This window comes from Dipodomys merriami, unplaced genomic scaffold (assembly GCF_024711535.1).
Source record: "Dipodomys merriami isolate MVZ:Mamm:240054 unplaced genomic scaffold, mDipMer1.0.p SCAF_16, whole genome shotgun sequence".
In the NCBI taxonomy this organism is placed as follows: Eukaryota; Metazoa; Chordata; class Mammalia; order Rodentia; family Heteromyidae; genus Dipodomys; species Dipodomys merriami.
This window is the reverse complement of record NW_027202937.1, coordinates 22,133,325-22,155,825: the sequence shown is the minus strand read 5'-3', so window position 1 is coordinate 22,155,825 and position 22,501 is coordinate 22,133,325. Positions and strand designations below refer to the sequence as shown.

The window sequence follows — 22,501 nt, the reverse complement described above, 5'->3', positions numbered from 1 at the left end:
CCTTAGGTTCGGGGTTGCGCCTTCCCCTCTTTGCTTTCACCACCCAAACGCATTATTGAAGCCACCCGAGGCTGCAGGGGGACTGTGACAGCTCGGCAGCGCTTAATCACCGTCAGTTCTAGCCGGGACAGAAAGGCGTCCTGGCCCCAGCCCCGGGTGATCTTTGATCATTTGCTGAGAGCAGCGTCGCCCAGCGGGCAGAGGCGGCCGGGCGCGTTCCCGGCCTCTCTCCTTCCGCAGCTCGCGGCGCCCACAAGCTGCCACCTCCCCGGGCGGCCTGGGTAACTCAGCCGGCACTGGAAGGCCGGCCCGCGGTCCAGCGGACCCTCTTATTGGCTGACTGGACGAAGGAGGAGGGGCATGGAGGCCGTGATTGGCTGGGGCTCCAGTCGGAGAAGGCGGGGCCTCTATATCAGAAGAGCGCCGGCCGCGGCGCAGGCAGTTGAGCTGCGGGAGTGCGGCCCCGCGACGGAGCCCCGGGGAACCGAGCGGGCAGGAGGGCGGGTGGCCGGGGACAACCGAGCAGGAGCGGGGATCTTGCAAGGGCTTGCACCTTCCGAGGGCTGGGGCTGGGTTCGAGCAGCGGCCAGGCGACTGCCCCGCGTACGCCAAAGAGGAGGTGGCGGTGGCGCCAGCGGCCGCGGCGGCCCCAGCCATGCTGTGCTATGTGACGAGGCCGGACGCGGTGCTGATGGAGGTGGAGGTGGAGGCGAAAGCCAACGGCGAGGACTGTCTCAACCAGGTGAGGGCGACAGCCCGAAGTGGGGATGGGGGTGGGGGGCTCCCGGCCGGGCCTCGGGAGGCCGAGCCACGCCGCGGCGGCGGCGGCCCGGGAAGCGCGCTCCGGAGGCGCCGGGCTTGCACCCCCTCCTCCCCGCGGGCGGGCGGGGCGCACGCGGCGGCCCCCTCCCTCCCGGCGCGCCGGGCGGGCGTGCGCGGGGGGTCCCCCGGCGCGGGGAGGGGGTGCGGCTGGGGAGGGGCCGCAGGTACACTCAAGAAGTCACCGCGTTGTGTCCCCCCTCGTCTGGCACTTTCCCCGGGAAGGCTGCGCAGCACACCTGCCGCAGGTGTGTGTGTGCGGCACCTTGGCGGGGGGGGGGTCCCCACGAGTCCTGGCAGCGTCACCCCTGTCCCAAGATGGGGTGGCACGAGGCAGTGTCGGGTGGCGAAGCTCGTTGGCACAGCCGCTGGGCCCCTGATGGCCAACTGCTTCTCTGGGCTGATTTCTTCGGGGGGCCGACGAGGGTCTCGTCGTCGTCAGTCTGGGCCCGTCTGATGCCGTTTGGGGGCTTTTAAGCATGCGTTTTCTTAGGTGGGTTGGGGTTGGGGGTGAAGAAGGGCTGCAAAGAGGTCGTGGCTAGTTGATGTGGCGTGGCTGATGATGGCAGGAGGCTGCAGATCTGATGGATGGCAGTGAAACGCGGTGCCATCAGGTCCCCCCCCCCCCCACCTGAGAGGCTGGGAGAGAAAGAAGAGCCTGCTTCGCAGAGCTGAGCCCACACTTGTGGCGTGTACCCTCTCTCTCTGCGCGCCGGCGTTGGGAATGCAGGTGGTTAAAAAAAAAAAGTCCAGATAAACAAGCTGCCAGATCAGCTGTGCAGATGGTGCTGGTACACAGGGAATCCCAGAGATTGCACGGAGGAGGAGAATGCCCTGTTAGATTTACCCATCCTTAGCGTGTGCGTGTGCGTGTGCGTGCGTGTGTGTGTGTGTGTGTGTGTGTGTGTGTGTGTGTGTGTGTGTGTGTGTTTCTTTGTCCTGGATATTCAAGGAAAACCAGCCCCTTGGACTAGAGCGAGGTTTTAGCATCCCTAGAGCCTTAGAACTTTCTTTTCCCACTTTCCAGCGGGAATTTTTAACACCCATGGAACTTTATGAAAAGTAGGCTCAGCTGGAGCCCTTGGTTTGTTTGCTGTGACTGCCTAGACTATTTGCTCACCCCCCTGGGCCTTCTTTTTTGTTTTAGGTGTGCCGGAGATTGGGAATCATAGAAGTCGATTATTTTGGACTGCAGTTTACGGGTAGCAAGGGTGAAAGTTTATGGCTGAATCTGAGAAACCGGATCTCCCAGCAGATGGATGGGTTGGCACCTTACCGGCTTAAACTGAGAGTCAAGTTCTTTGTGGAGCCTCATCTCATCTTACAGGAGCAGACGAGGTAAAGTGAGGCCAAAAACAAAATCAATGTCAAATACACCTTTGATTCCATGTACTAGGGACATGGCACACTCGGAAAGATGTCCTCAAGTCAGTGCGCGCTCATGCATAGGAAGTTCCCTCAAAACTCAGATCTGCTTTTCATAGCACAAATCATTTGTTGAAGGAGCTACATAATTGGCCTGGGTGTGTTTTCCCACTGTACTTTTGGTTTTTCTTGTCTTTACAAACTTAGTGGGAGAGCAGGGTTGGAATTTTTTTACAAAAAAAAAAAGAAAGAAAGAAAACCAGAAACTGCTTTCTGATGGTAGCATCCAATGCCCGATAGTAACCTCGCCTGAGCAGTGTTACTACAGGTCACTGGAGACTGTTTTAACCGAATGCAGGAAACAGTTCCTCTTGGGTTACTTAAACTTGGTCAACTTCTTCTGCCTAGTGTCAGATTACAATATGTAGTCCAGAGCTCTGTCTGGCTTCCTGCAGAATTTTAAAATGTTTTTAAGTTTGGTGAAAACTTAATAAAAGGATTCTTTAAAGGCCACTGCAACTCAACTTCACCCCACAGACATATTATTACACATGATACTTGACTTTTAGATCTTTTTCTTTCCATTGTTAAAACAAAACAGAACACCAGGAGTGGTAGACACCTGAAGCATTTGGTTGCCTTTTACAAACAAACAAAAAAATGTGTTCCCCTCCTCCTAGACAGCTTATAATACATTTCTTAAGGACAAACACAATTTAGCAGTGTTTATTGCTGAAATGCTAAGACTTAAATCTCACAGTGGCATGTCAAAGATGAAAAAAAAAGAAAATGATTACTTTTTACAAACAGAGCAAACTTTGGATCTAAGCACTGATGTTTCTCATAATCCTTTGGCTTGGAAGTGTGCCATATATATAAAAATGTGACTCTGAAAGTTTTGGATAATGACCAGTGAGCAGTATTCTGTAAGAGCTTTTAACATGTCTGTTTACCAAGGAACAGATAGAAATGTATTTTTAGATGTACATTTGCCTTGCTGTGGACTTTAAAGGTTGAGGAAAATGTTTACTTTATGAAGGAAATTGACATCTTGGAAATATGCAAAATAATTCAAGTAAATCATACTTAGGGATGTTTCAGCTTTCTTTATTAATCGTAGTAAGCTTTTTTAATTTTTTTCCCCTTACAGCTGATTTGTAATAACTTCTTTGCACTCCACTGTCATAACTTGAATTCAAGTAAAAGGAAAAAAGAGTCACACAATATTGGGCTTTTCACTGTGTAGTCATATTATAATTTTATAGTTCAGAATTTCTAGATGCAGCCCAATTTGGATGACATAGTTCATTTGTTAAATCTGCAGAAACTTGGAAGGACAAGTACTTAATCTTAATGATGGAAGTGGTAATAGCATCATACATTCGTATCACCAGTGCATTCATACTTTATAATCAACTACAGCATGGAGTTTACCTGTGCTCTTCTGTAATTAGGACAATAATTATCAGTTCCATTTTATTCATGTAAGGAAGTGGCATTTTATGAATTAAAACTTTAATCATATTTCCCATTTTGGTTTTTTGTTTATTGATTCAATTGACTTTCACTCTTGAGATTCATAGCATTCAAAATTGTACCTGCCTAGTTTCAACTAAGTGTTTTTAATTCCATTTTGAAATCTTATTGAAAAGTTAGTGTGGCCTAAACCTTTGGAATACTTTTATCCTGTTGGTGAATTTTACTTGTGAGGTTGGTCGTAAAACACAATTTTAAGAAAATGCCATCTAAGATCAATACAGCATTTCTGCTGGATGTATTTTTATTGTTTGTGCTATTGGTGGTACTGAGGTTTGAACTCAGGGATTGGTGCTTTCTAAGTAAGTGCTCTACCATTTGAGCCATCTATCCAGTCCTTTTTGCTTTATTTTTCAGATAGGGTCTTACACTTTTTGTCCTGTGCCTGTCTTATCCCTCAATCCTCCAACCCACATTTCCCTATAACTGGGATTACAGGTCTGAACTACCATCCCAAGCCAACTTGCTTGTAGAGATGCAAGTTTCACTGTACCTGGGTTGGTCTTGAACTATAGTCCTCTTTGTCTCCAGGTGTGAGCTACCTTGTATTGCCATAATATCTTGATAGTGCAAATTGTAATTAAAGTCTGTACCTTTTAATTAAGATAACATAAGTTGTGTTTGGTACAGTTTACACTTAACATTGTTTTTATATGCATGATATCATGGCACAAAAACACTTTTTTTGCTTTAATGTGTTAATACAATAAAGCTTGTTCAGTAAACTTTTTGATGTTCCATTACTATAAAATGTTTATGTAACATGCTATGAATAGACAATAAATCTGTTTATATGTAGCAAGTCAGTGCATCTTTGATAATCTAGTTAGAGGAGGTGCTTTTTTGTTTTTTGCTTAGTCTAATCATGAGGGTGCATTTAGTGCATGTACCTGGACAGCTATTAAACAAGACTGAAGGGCTGGGAAGGTGGCTCAGTGGTAGAGTGCTTGCCTTGCATGCATGAGGCCCTGGGTTCGATTCCTCAGCACCACATTAGCAGAAAAAACTGGAAGTGGTGTTGTGGCTCAAGTGGTAGAGGGACAGTGCTAAGGCCCAGAATTCAGTCCCCACGATTGACAAAAAAATATACTGAAATGTCTGGGCAGACTTGTCTTCTGTGTACCATTAAGGATCCTGCTTACAGTAGAGCTAGGATAATGAGGGATCAGTTAACATCCTAGTCACATTAGATTAGGGAAGTCACTGAGAATGGCCAGAAGGAAGGCCTACTTACTTTTGGAGAGCCCTGAAATCCAGGCAGGAGCCCTGTATTCTAGGCATAGCTGTGCCACCAACTCCCAACCATCCCTGCTTTTTAGCCTGTGCCTAGCCCTGCATACTGACAGTTCAAGGTCTAGCACTAGCTTTCCTTACTTCTTTGTTTCTGCTTTGTCTCCATATGATTTTTCCTATGTATATTTCTCTGCAGACAGTGAAAATATATTGAACATCAGCTTACATTGTTAAGTGGGGTTCATCTGGTCTCTGATTTGGTCTGATTTTTAGATTTGCTTGCCCTAAACCCCAATTGTTAGTTTTGCTCTTGAGTGGAGACTTCCAGAAGGTACTTCTGGAGGATGTTTGCCACGCTGATATGTAAAGTGAAGCAAATCCATGCATTCCAGAAGTAGAGGTGAAATATCACCATCTTAGGAGTCCAGTTATTCACAGCCATCCCTGAGTCTTGCTAACATTTTCAAAAGCAGGCCTGAGAGAAGTGGATATATGGTTCATCTTCAGTGGTAATTATACCATCCGCTGCTAGGTAGGTCTATGTTTCTCTTGACTTGGCAACATTTTGCTAGAGCTCTGTGGTCTATGCTAAGGAGTCTGTTTATTTAAGATTCACCTATATTTTGAACTTTTTTTCCTATTTTTAATTTACTCTTTTTATCTATGAATGGTTGTGTGTATTCTTTTTAATCTACAAATAATTTTTATGTGTACAATGCATATTGATCAGTGTCAACCTTTCCATCATCCCCCTCTCCCCGCTTCCACCTACCCTTTCTTCAGGCCCATCTATTTCTTCTTTCCCCAGTCCCATCAAGTTTTCTTCTTCCCAGGAAACAACTCTTATACAAAGAGTCCATGAGTCCTGAACTGTGTTCAGAGAATGCTATAATCTTAGCATTAAATTTCATCCTTTCAGCCTTGCTGACAGCTCAGACACCACCCTTTCAAAAATCTTCCCTAGTCCCACCCAGGAGACTAAGCTCTTCCAAGACATTCAGTGCCTCTTTTCTCCTTTACAACATTAAAGAGCTTCTAACCGCACACTTCTGTGATGTCACCGTTGAATCTAAATTCCATTCAAATTGGTCGGCATGATATCTCCGGTCTAGCAATGGCCGATTGATTGCATAAAAAGTTACTGAGTCAATGAATTTAACAACTTAGAAATAAAAATGGGTTCATAGACACTGATATACATGTTCCTATAGAAACTGAAATCGTTTTTTTTCCAGTTTGCATCTGTAAACTGAAAAGAAAAAATTAAAGAATCTCTGTAGTAATTCTTTTCTGATTAAAATTTGTACAGGCTGGGTACTGGAGGCTCACACCTATAATCCTAGCTACTCAGGAAGCTGAGAGCTGAGGATCGTGGTTCAAAGCCAGCCCAGGCAGGAAAAGCCATGAAACCCTCCCCAATAAACCACCAGAAAACCGGAAGTGGCGCTGTGGCTCAAGTGGTAGAGCGCTAGCCTTGAGCTGAAGAGCTGAGGGATAGTGCTCAGACCCAGAGTTTAAGGCCCATGACCAACCGAAAATAAATAAATAAATAATAAAAATAAAACTTGTTCAGTCCTTGGCATTCTTTTAATCATTTCTTTGCCTTCCTCCATGCCTCCCACACCCTGTATTTATTATGACTGTTAGGTCTTACCTAAAATGAACTGCCATTCCCTGGAACTACTTACGATGTTCCCACAGTTTTTCAATGATAGTATCATTTTATCTAACTTTAACTAGATTATAGTTCTGAGTACTGATTAACTCAGTTTTTTTCCCCTGTCTTCCAATAAAAATCACATAGGCATGTAGAAATCTAGGAAAGATTTCATTGTTTACAACTCACAGAGCAAATGCCACCTGCAAACTCTAGCTAGGTATGATATGGTCATTTCAAGCTAATTCAAAGTTGAATTATAGGGGTGCTAGCCAGGCCCTGTAAGTCATATCTGAAATGTCTTAACTTGGTCAGTGTTGGTAATATACCCTTACATAATATACCCTTAAAGACTCTAGGTGATTAAGTTTTATAAGGTGCTTTTGTAGCAATATGTCAGTCATGAAGTTATCTTTTATGGTCTTCAGACCAACTGCAGGCCCATGCGTGAAATGACACTGTGTTGTTGTTTAGTTTGTGTGTTTGCACATACATACGTGTGCCAGTACTAGGGGTTGATTTTGTTTTTTGTTTTTTTCTTTGCATGCTCAAATGCAAAATAGACTCTGGGACAGTAAAAAGATAAATGTAAAGTAAAAAGGTAGATGTGTTGTTATTTCTAAATAAATTATTCATTGGATTTTTGAGTTCCAGTTTACTACATGTTCTTTTTTGCTAAGACTGTACAGTGTGTTACTACATGTGTGTCTGTTGTAGCCAGGGAACTCTCATCTGGACATCTTCAGTGTCTTTGAATTTCTACCATTTCTATATTTATCTGAAGTATTCAAACATTTTTTTAATGGCATGTTACATAAAATCTACTTGATGGGCAATGGTGGTTCACCTCTGTAATCTCATCTACTTAGGAGGTGGAGGCTGAGATCCGAACAATCTCAGTTTGAAGCCAGCCCAAAGAGAAAAGTCTTCAAGACTTTAATCAACGAAAAGCTGAACTTCTGGAAGGGTTACTCAAGTGGTAATGCAAACCTTGGTACCAACATAAATAAACAGAATGAGTGGATGGATGAGTGAATCTAATTGTTTAGCAAGTACTTAAAGTCAGATTCAGCAACTGTGGAGGAAATACACTAGATATATTTTTCCTTCTTGTACCTGCCCACAGCCTGGTCTTAGTCCTCCTCCATACCAGCAGCCAGACTTAGCACATAACTCTTGAGTTGAAGGCAACTAAAGAAATGAATCAGAAAGTGGATATGTTAAATTGGGACCTCTTTGTAAAACTACTTTAAGATAATTTTTTTAATGAAAATTGCTGAGTCAGCCCTGTGTTGTAGAAGAAATGCATCAGTAGCACTGCTGACTGCTATAGATTGTGGGGAAAGAGATAATGCATATAATCCCAGCACTGTCTGCCTTGTCAGATGCCTTGGCTGTAGATAACCACACTTTTTAGAAGAGCACGTTAGGCTTTCAAGTGATAGTGTTGCTCTTCTAGTATTGCTTATAATGACTTTGTTGAAGTTGGGGAGTTTCCCCTTTGGGCACCCTTCATATCTTCTGACTGCTCTAGGGCCCAAGAAGGAACACATTTTAACAGCAATTCCAATTTTGTATTCGGGGCTTTGAGAAGAATCTCCAAGAACCTGAATATAAGAACTGACTTGGTAGTTATTTGGCTATGATGGGTTTCTCAGTTGCACACTTATCCATTTAGTGTCCCTTTACCCAGTCATCATTCTCTATCGTGTTTATGCAGTTAAATGTCATGTGTCAGTATATTTCCTACTAAATAACTTCCCTGTGTCTATCACTAACTAGAACTCAGTGTTTGCACTGAGTTTTTTTCTTTGTTGTCACATTTACATGTAATGAAATGTATAAGGGGGCTGGGAAGGTGGCTCAGTGGTAGAGCACTTGCCTTGCATGCTGCAGGCCCTGGGTTCAATTCCTCAGCACCACATAAGAAAAAAAGCAAAAAGCTGGAAGTGGCGCTGTGGCTTAAGTGGTAGAGGGCTAGCCTTGAGCTGAAGAGCCCTGGAACAGTGCCCAGGCCCAGAGTTCAGGCCCTACGACCAGATCCCCCCTGCAAAAAATATATATATATAAGTGCTAATCATACCATTTAATGAGCTTTGACACATGAACGTGCTTGTTTAAACAAAATCTCAATCAATATTTAGGACAGTATACTATTATTCCAGAAAGTTCCCTTGTGTCCTTCTGTATCAGTCCCCACCCTTCTTGCCAACCTCTGCCTACCCAATCCAAGACTACCAGGTTCTGTTTTGTTACCATAGATTACTTATGTCTGCTCAACTTTATATGGATGACATCATGCAGTGGTAGGTATTCTTGGGTCAGTCTATCTTTTGTTCATTAGAGATTTGTTTCCCATCTCTCTCTCCTATATATATATATATATATATATATATATATATATATATATATATATATATATATATATACACACACATATTAATGGATTGTCCTTTTAGAGGAGAAGAAGAGTGAAGGTTGAACTCAGGGCCTTGCACATGCTAGGTAAACAAGCAATCTGGCTGAGCTGACATCACTAGTTAGATAGTGTTTCTCTGTGTGAATATACTACTGTTTGTTGATCCATAGGCCTATTGATGAACACCTGTTTCCCATGAATAAAGCTGCTATGAACATTCTAGTATAAGTTGTTGTGGGGTTTTTTTAGACATGTGTTTTCATTTCTCTTAGGGAAAAAAACATGCCCAAGAATAGAATTGCTGGGTCTTAAAGAGTAGGTAATTGTTTAGTTTTATAAGTAACTGCTAGAACTTTTCCCAAAGCAATTGTACTGTTGTATATTTGCACAGAACATAGGGAAATCCAGGCCTCCACATCCCGGCCAGGCTTCTGGGAAATAATACAGCGGTAGGGTGCTGTGGTTTTAATTTATGTTTCTCTGATGATTAATAATGATAATCACTTTTCATGTTCTTACTGGCCTTGCATAGGCCTTTTTGTGAGGTATTTTTTTCAAGTCATTTTCCCATTTTCATTGTTTGCCTTGTTCAAAAATACTAAGCTGCACACATTCTTTATGTCTCCTAGATACCAGTCCTTTGTGAGACATAAGTTTTATAAATATATATCCTTCCATGTTTCCTTGTTTTCCTGGTTCCTTTTGGTGAGGAGGAGGGGTTTTGTGTGTGTGTGTGTGTGTGTGTGTGTGTGTGTGTGTGTGTGTGTGTGTGAAGTCTAATTTTTCTATCTTGGTGGGTTTTGCTGTGTCCTGAGAAACCTTTGTTGGCACACTCTTCCCCTCCCCCCAGTGAAGAAGACAGCCTCATGTTTTGTTCCTAAGCCCTATGGTTTCAGCTGTAGCGTGCAGGCCTGAGCTCCATCTTGAACGGATTTTCTGATTTATTGGAATGTTAAGGTATAAAGCTAAACCTCTCATGGCAATTCTGTTTTGATTTGATCGTTTTAAAATATAACTTGGCAGTCTATGTTTGGATTAAAATAAACTGATGTGGTGAAGTGACTCACTGAATGGAGGCGTGTGAGGCTCCATCAAAGTGGGACCTGACTGAGTGAAGAGACAGGCCAGGCATTACTCCCCTGGGCTGAGGCTGTGGCTCTAGCAGGGGTCAGTCTTGCCTTTCAGGGAGAAAGGCACTTTAGCTATTAGCAATTGAGAGCTTTTGAGAATAACTACTTAACCATTTTAGAGATGTTAGCTTAGTCACTTAAGTTTTGAGTGTAATGGTGAATCTGGCTACAGTCACTGTACTGTGTCGTGAGAAGCTCTTCGCTCATAAGCCAAGTGGAGGGAGCTAACCTAGAGTCACCTCCATAGAGCACATGAGCAGTTCCCAGGGTTTGTGGGAAGTTCTGCTGTGGGTTTGAATGCCTACTTTCTGAGAGAAGCCAGTGTTGAAAAGTGAGATTTCCCATCACAACTCTTTTAACAGTAAATAATTGAACATCGTGTCTTAACACTATAAAAAGTGATTCATTTGATTTAAAAAGAAGTTTGAAGTCCTTTGAAACGAAAAACATGTTTTAAACATGTGATTCTTCTGTTAGTTAAAGGCCAAGTGCCAGTGGCTCATGCCTACAATCCTCACTACTCAGGAGGCTGAGATCTGAGGATCGCAGTTCAAAGCCAGGAAAGTCTGTGAGTCTCTTATCTCCAGTTAACCATCCGAAAACCAGAAGTGGAGCTGTGGCTCATGTGGTAGAGCTCTAGCCTTGAGCCGAAGAGCTCAGGGACAGTGCCCAAGCCCAGAGTTCAAGCTCCATGACTGACCAAAACAAAACAAAACAAAACCCAAAGCCTATATTCACCTCATGTTTTCAGTCTTCCATATAGCTATGGTAAATATGAGTTCATGTATACTCATGATAACAGGCCATGAGTTAGCTAAAAGATTCTACCTTGAGCCTCAAAGTATGTTCTATATATTGAAAATACTCATTTCCTTAATAACTGGATAAAATACAACCTCATAAATGTCTAGAAGATAGTTTGAGCTGATATCCGTAAGACATACTCAGAGACATTTGCTTAAGACAAAGAAAACAGTTGTTTTCAAAGCTTTTCTTTCTGTTGGTGATTTCAGGATGTATTATATACTGAACTAGACAGGTCATCCACCTCTGATCTCTAGTTAAAAATTCACTCCAGGCACCATTTTGACCACATCTGCTTGTTTTAATATTACTAGTAACCTTTTGCCCATTTCACAAAAGTGAAAAAGGTAAGGGCAACAGGAAGAGAGATGGTTACAGGCCAGACGGTTAGAAGAGAAAACAACAGCAGCAAACTGCAAACTCCTTCCAAATCGGAGCCCTCATTGGAGTCTTTCTGGGGCATACTTCTCCCAGTTCTGCTATGTCCCTACTGGGAATGAAGTCCACTGATAACTTCCTGGCTGGTGACCTTGGCTGTCACTGTTCCCCTGTGCCCCCCCCCACTCCCTCCCCCTCTCTTTCACCTTCTCCTTCTCCCTCAGGAGTAGAGTACTCCTGACACCTAGGAGCCAATTAGTGGCTGGAGTTATTTTGACAGGATATGTTCCTTAAAGTGTTGACGTGAAATGAAAAGGTGACATTATAGACTTGAAACTGCAAGCCACAGGAAGGGCCATCGGAAAGTTTATGTCAACAGTAAGAAGGAAAGCTCACATGTATATCCAGCTCTGTTTGCTGTGTGTAGAGGGGACCACTCACCAGCAGCCCCAGCACCACCACCATTCTTCCAGTTCTGACCCACACACATTGCTGCAGCCGCCTGACACCTGCTTGTATTCCATTACTGCTTCTTTGCTTTTGACTGTGGCAGCTGTGTCTCCACAAGTAGGCATGGAGAGTTTGGAGAAAGGAATGGAATTGATTTTGAAACTTTGGCAGGCTGTACTTAGTATTTAGTAAAGCAGGAAATTGTTTCTAGCTTTATACTAGGGAGAAAAAGTCAAAAGAGACCTTTACATGTTAACAGTAATTAAATTGAGAAGACTTGGTTTATGGCAGTAATCCTAAACTCTTTTGGCACATAATTTCTTATTGAACAGAAGCATAGATTCAGAATTTAGTTTCCTGAAAACATACCACTTCACCCATCCTACCCTATCCTGATTACATAAGCAGAGACACAGTACCAAGATATAAAGTTAACTGAATACACCCTTTAGGCCTAAAGGCATGTTTTTTTTGTTTTTTTGTTTTTTGGGTCCGGTCATGGGGCCTGAACTCTGGGCCTGGGCGCTGTCCCTCAGCTCTTCAGCTCAAGGCTAGCACTCTACCACTTGAGCCACAGCGCCACTTCCGGCTTTTTTCTTTTTGCTTATGTGGTGCTGAGGAATTGAACCCAGGGCCTTGAGCATGCAAGACGAGTGCTCTACCACTGAGCCACCTTCCCAGCCCTAAAGGCATGTTTTTTGAAGAGAATGTTAGACCTGTATCCTAAGTTAGCTGTTTTAAACACTCATTATTTTTGTGGCAATTTCTTTGCCCACTCCCTCCCCCCCCCCCACACACACACCCAGACTCCTTTCTCAGTTTAGCAATGTGACAGAAATACTTCACAGAGTAGCAAATGCTTGGATTAATAAAAAACAAAAACACATAGCTATCCTCTTTATGCTATTCTGTGATTTCTATAGAGGGTTTGAATAAGGAAAAAACTGCAGTATTTGGGAGAATTGAATAATTTTATTATGATTTGAAATATTCCTCATTATTGAAGGCACAAAAGATGGCATTTGAATGTGTCTTAGCTAAGGAAGAAGAAATGAATGTCTGTTAGCCTCACATTTTGCAGCACTCAGGGGAGCTTTCCTTGTGTTTATAAACTCATTTTCTCTGCATTTCTTCTTACACTTCCTTTACCTGACATGTCACCAGGTATAGTGTGTAAGTGAAGGCAGTGCTGAGGGCTGGAGTTACAGCACCACTCTTGGTCTGAGCAGGGCGCTTAGCATTATCTAACAATAGGAGCATTAACATTTATTAATAGGAGGAAGATTGTGGCATTTAAGCACATGTCATAAGCTATTCCAGATCATCAATAGAAGGCTGAAGCTTCACATTTTCCAGAAACAAATTTTATTTTCATTTTTTGGGAAGCATTATTTTTTTCTCTTTCTTGAGGATTTTTTTACATTTTAGTATCAGTTAATTGTACAAGGGTATTTTAACATGTTCATATATGCATATACTTTCATTAGATTCACTCACTAACACTCTGCTTCATTTCCCTGCCAATAAATCTTATAACCCAGACAACCTTTCTATTGAGGTATGTAGGTACAGTCTTCACAATTTTGAGCAATTTTGGACAATGTCTGAATTTCCCCAGGTGTTTCTAAGTATGCTACTCTTTCTTAGTAAATACAGAATGTAACTTTGTACATAATTAGGACAGGCTGAAACTAAGGTTGGAATCTAGAAAACTCCAGCTACCTGGACTTTGATGCACATTTTTGGGAGTTCTCAGATATTAGAAGCAGCTACAGGTCAGCTCATGTGCAATAACTAAACAGAACCAGCAGAGGAAATAATGCATCAGATACTGTAATACAGGAACAGAGGGTTTATATGTAACATAGGCTCAAAGGAGAAGACGGGAGGAAAGGCCACCAGGACAGAGGGAGTAGCAAGGCCAGATTTTCTAAGGAGAAGACTGTCCTTTTCTGGGGCATTGGCTAGATGGCTTGCAGGAGGTGTAGCTGAAGAGCTGGATGGAGCCAGCGGGTGGAGGGCTTCACACTGCCATCCCCCCCTCCTCAGCAGGCACTGGGGATCCTTTGAAGAGTTTAAGACGAGCAGAACAAAAATAGAACATGCATATATATACATATATATATATATATATATATGTAGAGAGAGACACTTAAAATTCATTTCTTAAAGGATAGTATTCAATTGTGAAATTGCTATGCAAATTTGTTTTGTTAATATGTTTGTTGCAGTGGACCCCAGATTACACACTAGGCAAGCTCTCTACCGCTGAGCCATTCCCAGCCCAGCAGGCTGAGTTTGATACCCAGTTCCCTGACTAACCTCATTCTCACCTTGCTTTGCAGGCATATCTTTTTCTTGCACATCAAGGAGTCCCTTTTGGCAGGCCACCTCCAATGTTCTCCAGAGCAGGCAGTGGAGCTCAGTGCCCTCCTGGCCCAGACCAAATTTGGAGACTACAATCAGAACACAGCCAAGTACAACTATGAGGAGCTGTGTGCAAAGGAGCTCTCCAATGCTGCCTTGAACAGGTGAGGCTGCTTAAGGCTTCTCAGTGTGTGTGTGTGTGTGTGTGTGTGTGTGTGTGTGTGTGTGTGTGTGTGTGTGTGTGTGTGTGTGTGTGTAGAACTATCAACTTGATAAGAATCTTTGGAACAGGGCTGGGAAGGTGGCTCAGTGGTAGAGTGCTTGCCTTGCATGCATGAGGCCCTGGGTTCGATTCCTCAGCACCACATAAGCAAAAAGAAAAAAGCCGGAAGTGGCGCTGTGGCTCAAGTGGTATAGCACTAGCCTTGAGCTGAAGAGCTGAGGGACAGCGCCTAGGCCCAGAGTTCAAGCCCCACGACCAGACCCAAAAAAAAAAAAAAAAAAAGAATCTTTGGAACAAAATGAACCTTTGGTACATACAGATAATTTATAAATTATAATTTATAATTACCCAATTTAACCAGTTGTTTTCAAAAGTCCTGTTATCTTTTGAGAAACTCACAGTCCATACAAATATTTGTCCTTATATGAAATGCTATATATGACGAGAACATTTTTAAATCTCTGACATTTAAAAATGCAAATCTCCTTCATCTTTTTCTTCATTTCAGCAAGAGTTAGATCAAGAGACCTAACACAGGCCTCTTACTGATTCTAGCATAACAAGTGACCTCCCCCCCCCCAAAAAAAAAAACTCTGCAGCTTCAAACAACAGGAATTACCTCTGTGGCTGAGATTATGTGGGTTGAGAGTATCAGGGCTTTGCTAGTCTACCTATTCAAGACCTCTCAGGAGGCTGCAGTCAAACTGCTGAAATTAAGTCTCTTCTGGAAGCCTGACTGAGGGAGGATCCTACTTCTAAGAAGACTCCTATGGTTTGTCAGCTGGCCTTCTCCCTTGCCACTAGTCTTAGGGCTATTCCATGATGTGGTAGCATGAGTGATCCAGCTGAGCAAGAGACAACAGCCAGGAGGGAAACCAGAGTCTTTGGGAATTTAACCTCAACAGTGAGTCATTTCTCATGACTTGTACTGTGTTTTCTTCATTAGAAGCGAACTAGATGCTCACACTTAAGGAATAGAACATACACAAGGATGTAATTACCAGGAGGTACGACTGTCAAGGATCACACCAGAGATGCTCTACCACAGTAGAGGAAGTCCTTCCTTTATTTTCTTTACTTGGAAATGATCTGATCAATCCTTTCCATGCTGGACGATGAAGCATAAGATAGATGAATGTGTTTGGAATTCCAACATTTTTGTTGTGATTATATTTAAATTTTTTCCCATAATTATTTCATCACCAAGTATCTAGCATCCCCCCAAGGGTTCTCTGCTGAATCTTTGAGAGTCAAGATCTTGAACAGTGTCTTATAAATATTTTATAGTAAGTTTGCTAAGTAAAAGAAACAGCAAAACTATGTTTTATGATTCATGTGACAGTTTCACTGTAATTGACTAGTGATTATTCTTTCAAGAGTGTATGAATTGATCTCTCTATCACTTCCTACTCTTTGGGTGTCCCGCAGCATTATTGCAAAGCATAAGGAGTTGGAGGGGACCAGCCAGGCTTCGGCAGAATACCAGGTCCTGCAGATTGTGTCAGCAATGGAAAACTATGGCATCGAGTGGCACGCCGTGAGGGACAGCGAAGGGCAGAGGCTCCTCATTGGAGTTGGACCTGAAGGAATCTCAATTTGTAAAGACGACTTTAGCCCAATTAATAGGTAACCCAAACCTTAAGTATTCTTTTTTTTTTTTAGTATATATTTTTTGTTGTACAGATACTATAGAGAGGGGTTACAGTTACATGAGTAAAGTAAAAAGTACATTTCCTATCAAGCATTGTTACCCCCTCCTTTGTTTTTCCCCTACCATCCCTTCCCTCCCCACCTCCTCAACTCATCCCTCCCCCCTACCACCAAGTTGTAAAGTTCATTTTCAACTTAGTGTCTTGTACATATCATTGTTACAATGGGTCAGCCTGTATCCTTGTTACAGAATACCTTAAGTATTCTTAAACCTGAGCATATGTGTACATGTATAACTCTCGTCATGAAAATAGGAAATGGGCCATGCCTATAATCTTAGCTACTTAGGAGGCTGAGATCTGAGGATTGTAGTTCAAAGCCAGCCCAGGCAGGAAAGTATACAAGACTCTTATTCCCAATTAACCACTAGAAAATTGGAAGTGGTGCTATGTCTCAAGGTGGAAAAGTGCTAGCTTTGTGGGAAAAAGCTCAGGGACAGTATCCAGGCCCTAAGTTCAAGCCCACAATCAACCAAAGCAAAAAAAAGAAAAGAAAAGAAGGAAAGAAAAAGGTACAGGAATTTACTAAACAGACATTTCTTGGGAATGAAATGTTCCATTTTGGTAGTCACATTAACTTCAATTAGACCTTAATCACCATTCAATTATTTTAAAATTAAAATTATTCTTTTATTTGCCACTAATTCTATGGAAGAATTAGTATTTTTCAAATAAATGTTCACTTCATAAAAATCTCATTTTTAGTGAGCTGGTGGCTCAGACCTATAAAACACTTCTCTTACTTGTGGAGGAGATGGGGAAAAACCAGTTGTTTAAGGATACAGGTGGACCTGTTGCAACAATGAGAAGTACAAGTTGTCATGTCCAAAACGAGCTTTACAACGTCGGTGCAGGGGAGGGGGGGGGAAGGGGGGAAGGAGAAGGATTGGGGTTGGGGGGGAGGGGGGAGGCTGGGAAGGGATGTGAAGGGTAAACAGGAGGAGGCTGCAATGCTTGGTAAGAAATGTACGCATTATCCTGCCCATGTAATTGTAACTCCTCTGTACAGTATGTTCACAAATAAAATTAAATTAAATTAAAAAAAAAAAAAGATGTACAAAAAAAAAAAAAACCACTTAAATTGGGCGGAGCACTGGTGGCTCATGCCTGTAATCCTAACTACTCAGGAGGCTGAGATCTGAGGATCACAGTTCAAAGCCAGCCAGAACAGGAAAGTCAGTGAAACTTTTATCTCCAATTAACCACCAGAAAACCAGAAGTGGCGCTGTGGCTCAAGTGGTAAAGTGTCAGCCTTGAGCTGAAGAGCTCAGGGACAGCGCCCAGGCCCAGAGTTCAAGCCCCACAACCGACAAAAAAAAAAAAAGAAAAAACCCTTAAGTTGCTTCCTGGCACTGGTGGCTCACATCTGTAATCCTAGCTACTCAGGAGGCTGAGACCTGACAATCAGAGTTTAAAGTCAGCTCATCAGCAAAAAGTTGGAAGTGGCTCAGGTGGTAGAGTGCCATCCATGTCAAAACAAAAATGAGAGTATGAGACTCAGAGTCCAAGTCTCCATATTGGTACACACATACACAAAATCTCATGTTTATTACTAATATTCACACACACACACACCATTTCTCTTCACCACCACTTCTTTAGTGTGCTTGAGTAACTAGTGGGGAGGGATTTAAGATAGCCCCAGAGGAAGTGTTTGGTTTTACTTCCAAGTCGTGGAGGAGGGGGGAATGGTGTCTGCAAAGAAATGAACATGTGATGATGCACCTTCTGAGCTTGTTCACCATTCTCCTGTCTTGTAGAATAGCTTATCCTGTGGTACAGATGGCCACCCAGTCAGGAAAGAACGTGTACTTGACCGTCACCAAGGAGTCTGGGAACAGCATCGTGCTTCTGTTTAAAATGATCAGCACCAGAGCGGCCAGTGGGCTGTACCGAGCGATCACCGAGACCCACGCTTTCTACAGGCATGTAGTGCTGGTGACCTGAGTGTCACAGCTGAGATTTCTAGGTGACCAGCAGATTTCTACTGGGTTTCTTCTATCACGATGTCAGAGATAGAAGTATAGACTGAGAAATTGGCTGCTTTTGAACATCTTGTCTCTTCCATAGCAAAGGAGTACTTATCAATGCAATCCTGTTTTCCTGTGGAAAGTTACCTGTACTGGAGTCATGCTCACATTCTCCTAGTTCTCGTTATCTCTCATCTCGTTTAGTTACACCTCAGCAGTCTTCCAGGATAGCCCCAGGGGCTAAGCCTGCTGTGCTACAGCTCTTCCCCTTCCCAGCAGAAGGGTAACACAGATCACTTTCCCTTGGGGAAAGAGCTTGGTCTTAAGTACTTAGTGCATACATAACTAAGATTTCCTAAAATCAATGCTCATACTCTCCTTCCAGAGAGTGCTTCTAATCTGAGTTGTTATTAGTCAGTATTTGGAAAATGAAAGCCAAGGAATGCAATTGATAGACATTCTTCAAGTATTTTATACCAAAATACATTGTGGAGAAGAATGGAGAATTTGTAGGTATTTTTAACAGAGAAGCCAAAAACCCCCAAGAAGGTTGTCCTTTTTCTTCCACAAGTTGCTTTCTACAGCAAGCTCACAGCCTGGAAAAGGAGCTAGATGTTTCTTATCTCCATATTTACCACTGCCTTATCAAAGGAGCTTTAGAGATCCTTGAGAAATGCAGAGGTGGAGTCCATAAGCTATCTGGCACACACAAAATGGAAAGACCTTACTCTCAGCCTGGGCATAGTATGCACACCTGTAATCTCAGCACTCAGGAGTTTGAGGCAGGAGGATCTCAGGTACCAGGCCAGCCTAGGGTATACAGCCAGACCTGTCTTATATATATAGCTTGCTGACTCTATTCTTTTTTATTAACAGTAAGTATCTCTGAAGGAGGTCTGAATTTCAGAGCTGCCCTGAAACTAGAATTAAAGCAGATACTGGATCTTTCCTTGCAGGTGTGACACAGTGACCAGTGCCGTCATGATGCAGTATAGTCGTGACTTGAAGGGCCACTTGGCATCTCTGTTTCTGAATGAAAACATTAACCTCGGCAAGAAGTACGTCTTTGATATTAGAAGAACGTCGAAGGAAGTTTATGACCATGCCAGGAGGGCTCTGTACAATGCCGGCGTTGTGGACCTCGTTTCAAGAAGCGACCAGAGCCCTCCCAACTCTCCTCTGAAGTCATCGGACAGCAGCATGAACTGCAGCAGCTGTGCCGGCCTCAGCTGCCAGCAGACCCGGGCGCTGCAGGAGAAGCTGCGCAAGCTGAAGGAAGCCATGCTGTGCATGGCGTGCTGTGAGGAAGAGATCAACTCCACCTTCTGCCCATGTGGCCACACTGTGTGCTGTGAAAGCTGTGCTGCCCAGCTGCAGGTGAGAATGTCCACTGCCCATCAGGAAGGTCTTTGTATCTACTCACTTAAAGGACATTGTCCTTTGGAAGTATTTCGGATTAGTATACTATTTTCATGGGCACAGATACTCTGAGTCATAGTCTTGTTTTTCTCAAGTTCTGCTTCATAGGGTGAAGTACAAATGGCTGAGCCCAGGGCTAGAATCCAGTCCAACCTCTTCCATGTCATGTTGCCTCTGGTTTTTTGGCACCTAGAGGGAAGGTTTTTATTACCTGCCCCTGGATGATTATTTACCTCATTTTGATATTAGTGCATAAAAGTAATTCATAGCTAGCATTCCTGTGCTCTCTTGTGTCTTACATTTTCTTTTGACAATCAATTTTTTTAATTTCATTTCTCGGAAGTGTCCGTTAAATGTCATTACAGTTAGAGTAAAATTAGCCCTAAATGTCACCTAGTCCATCAGAAGCTTCTAGTGTCATGCTACCTCGGGAGCTGGATAATGAGCTCCCAGATCTATGCTGAGTGTAAACCGTGCTTGCCTGTGCAAGACTTTTCCTGCCCATGTATTCTGATTCTTGTGCCAAATTTCTCTTCATGGTTGACAAAGGACACGTGTTCACTGAGAGGCCCCAGGAAAGTAGCTGTTGCCTGTGAGTAAGAGCAGAGTTGAACACTCCTATCATGTGTGTGTGTTTGCCCTCTAGCTAATGCTGGCTCAAATCAGTCAGCTGAGCCAGGGCCACAGTCTGGAGGGGTCTCCAGCATGTTGGCCTGTGGCATAATGATCTACTGTAGTAGTGGCAGGACCACAGTCAACACAGAAGAGTTCTGTAACTTTTTATTCACTGTGTTTTATTTAGAGTTTAACAAAAAACCTAGTCAATTTCAAGTATTCATGGTGAAGCCCTTTAAAATATAGTAAGTGTTCAAACCTGATATAAACCAAAGATCTCTACCTATTGAAAGCGTAGAATAAGCAATGCAGCCGAAGTCTAGGGTGAACACTGAGACCTGGGGTCTGTGAATGCACTCTAACTAAAGCTGCTGGTGCCTCTCTTGCAGTCCTGTCCAGTCTGCCGGTCTCCCGTTGAGCATGTCCAGCATGTCTACCTGCCAACCCACACCAGTCTTCTCAACCTGACTCTGATCTAACTGGTCCCGTGTGCACACTGGACATGCCATGCTTCCACGGATTACACTCTGAACAAACTTGGGGAGAAAAGCTCACTCCCACACCATCTGCCATGCAGCATTCAAAAATAAAGAAAAACAAGAATATACCACTCCACAGCAAAAAAACACCAACACCACCTCCCCCTCATCCCACCCTTCCCAGGGACCAGGAAGAGTTCTGGGACATAAACACATTCCTTGGACTTTGGGTTTTTTTGTGATCAAGTGAAGGAATAGGTAAAATGTTTGTCAGTTAAGTGGCAAAGTAGCCAAAAAGTGGGGTACCTCTTAGGAAGTGATATTAAGTCTCCTTAATATATCCCGAGGTAAGTTTCCTACCTGCAGCAGATTTTGTAAGAATTAATTTTAAGAACTTAACTTGGGATTTTTGTTGTTGTTTCTGGTTGTGGTTCTTGTTGTTTTATATGATCATGGAATGCCAAACGTTTAACAGGACTTTTTTTTTTTCTCTTGAATAGTCATTGTTACAATGTCTTTTCTGCTTTTCTGACTTGTTCAAGAATGATTGGAACATAAGCAGATTTTTACCAAGCAAGCCTGTGACACTTAAAAGGTTACAACAGCTTTGCTAGATTGAAACCAGCCTGGCCAGGGGAGAGCAGGTAGCTCAGCGTGGGTGCTTTCCTCCTCCTGTATTCTGTCCTGCACCCTCTGCCCCATGCCTTTGTATTATAAAGTGCTAGTCATTTGGTTAAAAAGATTTCTGTGAGATAGTCAAGCACTCCGTGGGCTTTTGAGCTGATAGGATTCTTGAAGACTGAAGACAGAGAGTCTTTTCTGCAAGAAGGGAAAATTCAGCCCACTGAGAGATGGAGCCTTCTGCAATACACAAGGGAATCCACTCCTCCAGGCACTGACCCCAACTTCATCCCTGGGTGTCGCGTTGCTTGAACAAACCTTTTACAGCCTTACAGGTTTCTAGATACTGTCTCCTTTTGTGTGTATGTGCTTTTTGTTTTGTTTTTAAGTAAATGCTTAAGTATTCTTTTGGTTGCCTCCTCTATATCTTTCAGAGAGGCTTCATTCTTTTTGTTTCAGTATTCTTAAATATGTTTTTCCACTCCCACTTGGGCATTTTGGAAACTGGTCAGCAAGTGGGTTTTCTAGGATTTGGGAAACCTAGATGACCTTTATTGGGTGCAATACTAGCTACGTTAATGCTAGAAACCTACACTGTCACTTTACTGAGAATTCTGAGTATACTTTTCATATTGCCTTAATGTAGCAGTAATGTGTTTATGCATTTGTTTCTTTGCACAGACATTTTGTCAGATATTAAAACTCTACTTTTTTATGGCACATATTAGCATATAAGCCTTTATTCCAAGAGGTATTTATTTTTTCACCTGTAAAAAAATAATGTTTCCACATAAAGAACTCTGTTATATCCTAGAGGACTTCTGTCTTTTATATTCAGAATAATAAAGACTTTAAAGCAAACGTGGGTGTTTGTATTGTCAAAGTTATTGTCACTTAAGCAAGTTTTGTTCAGTTGAGTGAGCAATAATATCAAGGCTGAATCTAATTTGGTCCTATGTGGAGATTTTTGAAATGTGTAGGTTAATTTATATCACTGAGATGCTTCACACTCCTGTGTGTTTAGGGCTATTGGATTAGAATGTAGATAAAGGTATGAGAGACAAGATGGAAAGTAAACATTAGGAGAATGAGTAGAAGAGCTGGAAGGGAGTGATGGATTAGAAGTGCAACATTGGAAAGCCCAGCTGTTGCTATCCGTGTGATGCCTGTCCCAGCAGTCTCAAGCCATGGAATACAGGATAAGGTTTGTCCTCTTACAAATCTTCCAGCCTCCTATTACCAGGCCCTACCTACCTGCCCTCCATGTGCCTATCTGTTTTAGAAAACGCTTCATAGAAATGAAATAG

The 22,501-nt window shown here is 42.8% G+C and overlaps 1 protein-coding gene across 2 annotated transcripts; it reads left to right on the top strand.

The window, feature by feature from the left end:
• The first annotated feature begins 455 nt into the window (after window positions 1-455).
• Window positions 456-22,036, top strand: Mylip (myosin regulatory light chain interacting protein). Of its 2 annotated transcripts, none has more exons than XM_070024526.1 (7): window positions 456-742; window positions 1,967-2,157; window positions 14,137-14,322; window positions 15,810-16,007; window positions 17,851-18,015; window positions 19,017-19,437; window positions 20,484-22,036. In XM_070024526.1, exons 1-7 carry the CDS (start codon window positions 656-658, stop codon window positions 20,571-20,573), a joined length of 1,338 nt encoding a protein of 445 aa, XP_069880627.1. In that variant the 5' UTR covers window positions 456-655; the 3' UTR covers window positions 20,574-22,036. The 2 variants fall into 2 exon arrangements, with proteins under 2 accessions (XP_069880627.1, XP_069880628.1); XM_070024527.1 differs by lacking the exon at window positions 456-742 and adding an exon at window positions 1,213-1,312 and having other exon boundaries at window positions 20,484-22,035.
• The last annotated feature ends 465 nt before the right edge of the window (window positions 22,037-22,501 follow it).

Bases quoted from the DNA above. Each gene is read 5' to 3' on its own strand.
- Mylip (XM_070024526.1), top strand. From the start codon at position 656: ATGCTGTGCTATGTGACGAGGCCGGACGCGGTGCTGATGGAGGTGGAG. The intron at 2,158-14,136 runs GTAAAGTGAGGC...CTTGCTTTGCAG, and splicing joins ATCTTACAGGAGCAGACGAG to GCATATCTTTTTCTTGCACA. The intron at 16,008-17,850 runs GTAACCCAAACC...CCTGTCTTGTAG, and splicing joins GACTTTAGCCCAATTAATAG to AATAGCTTATCCTGTGGTAC.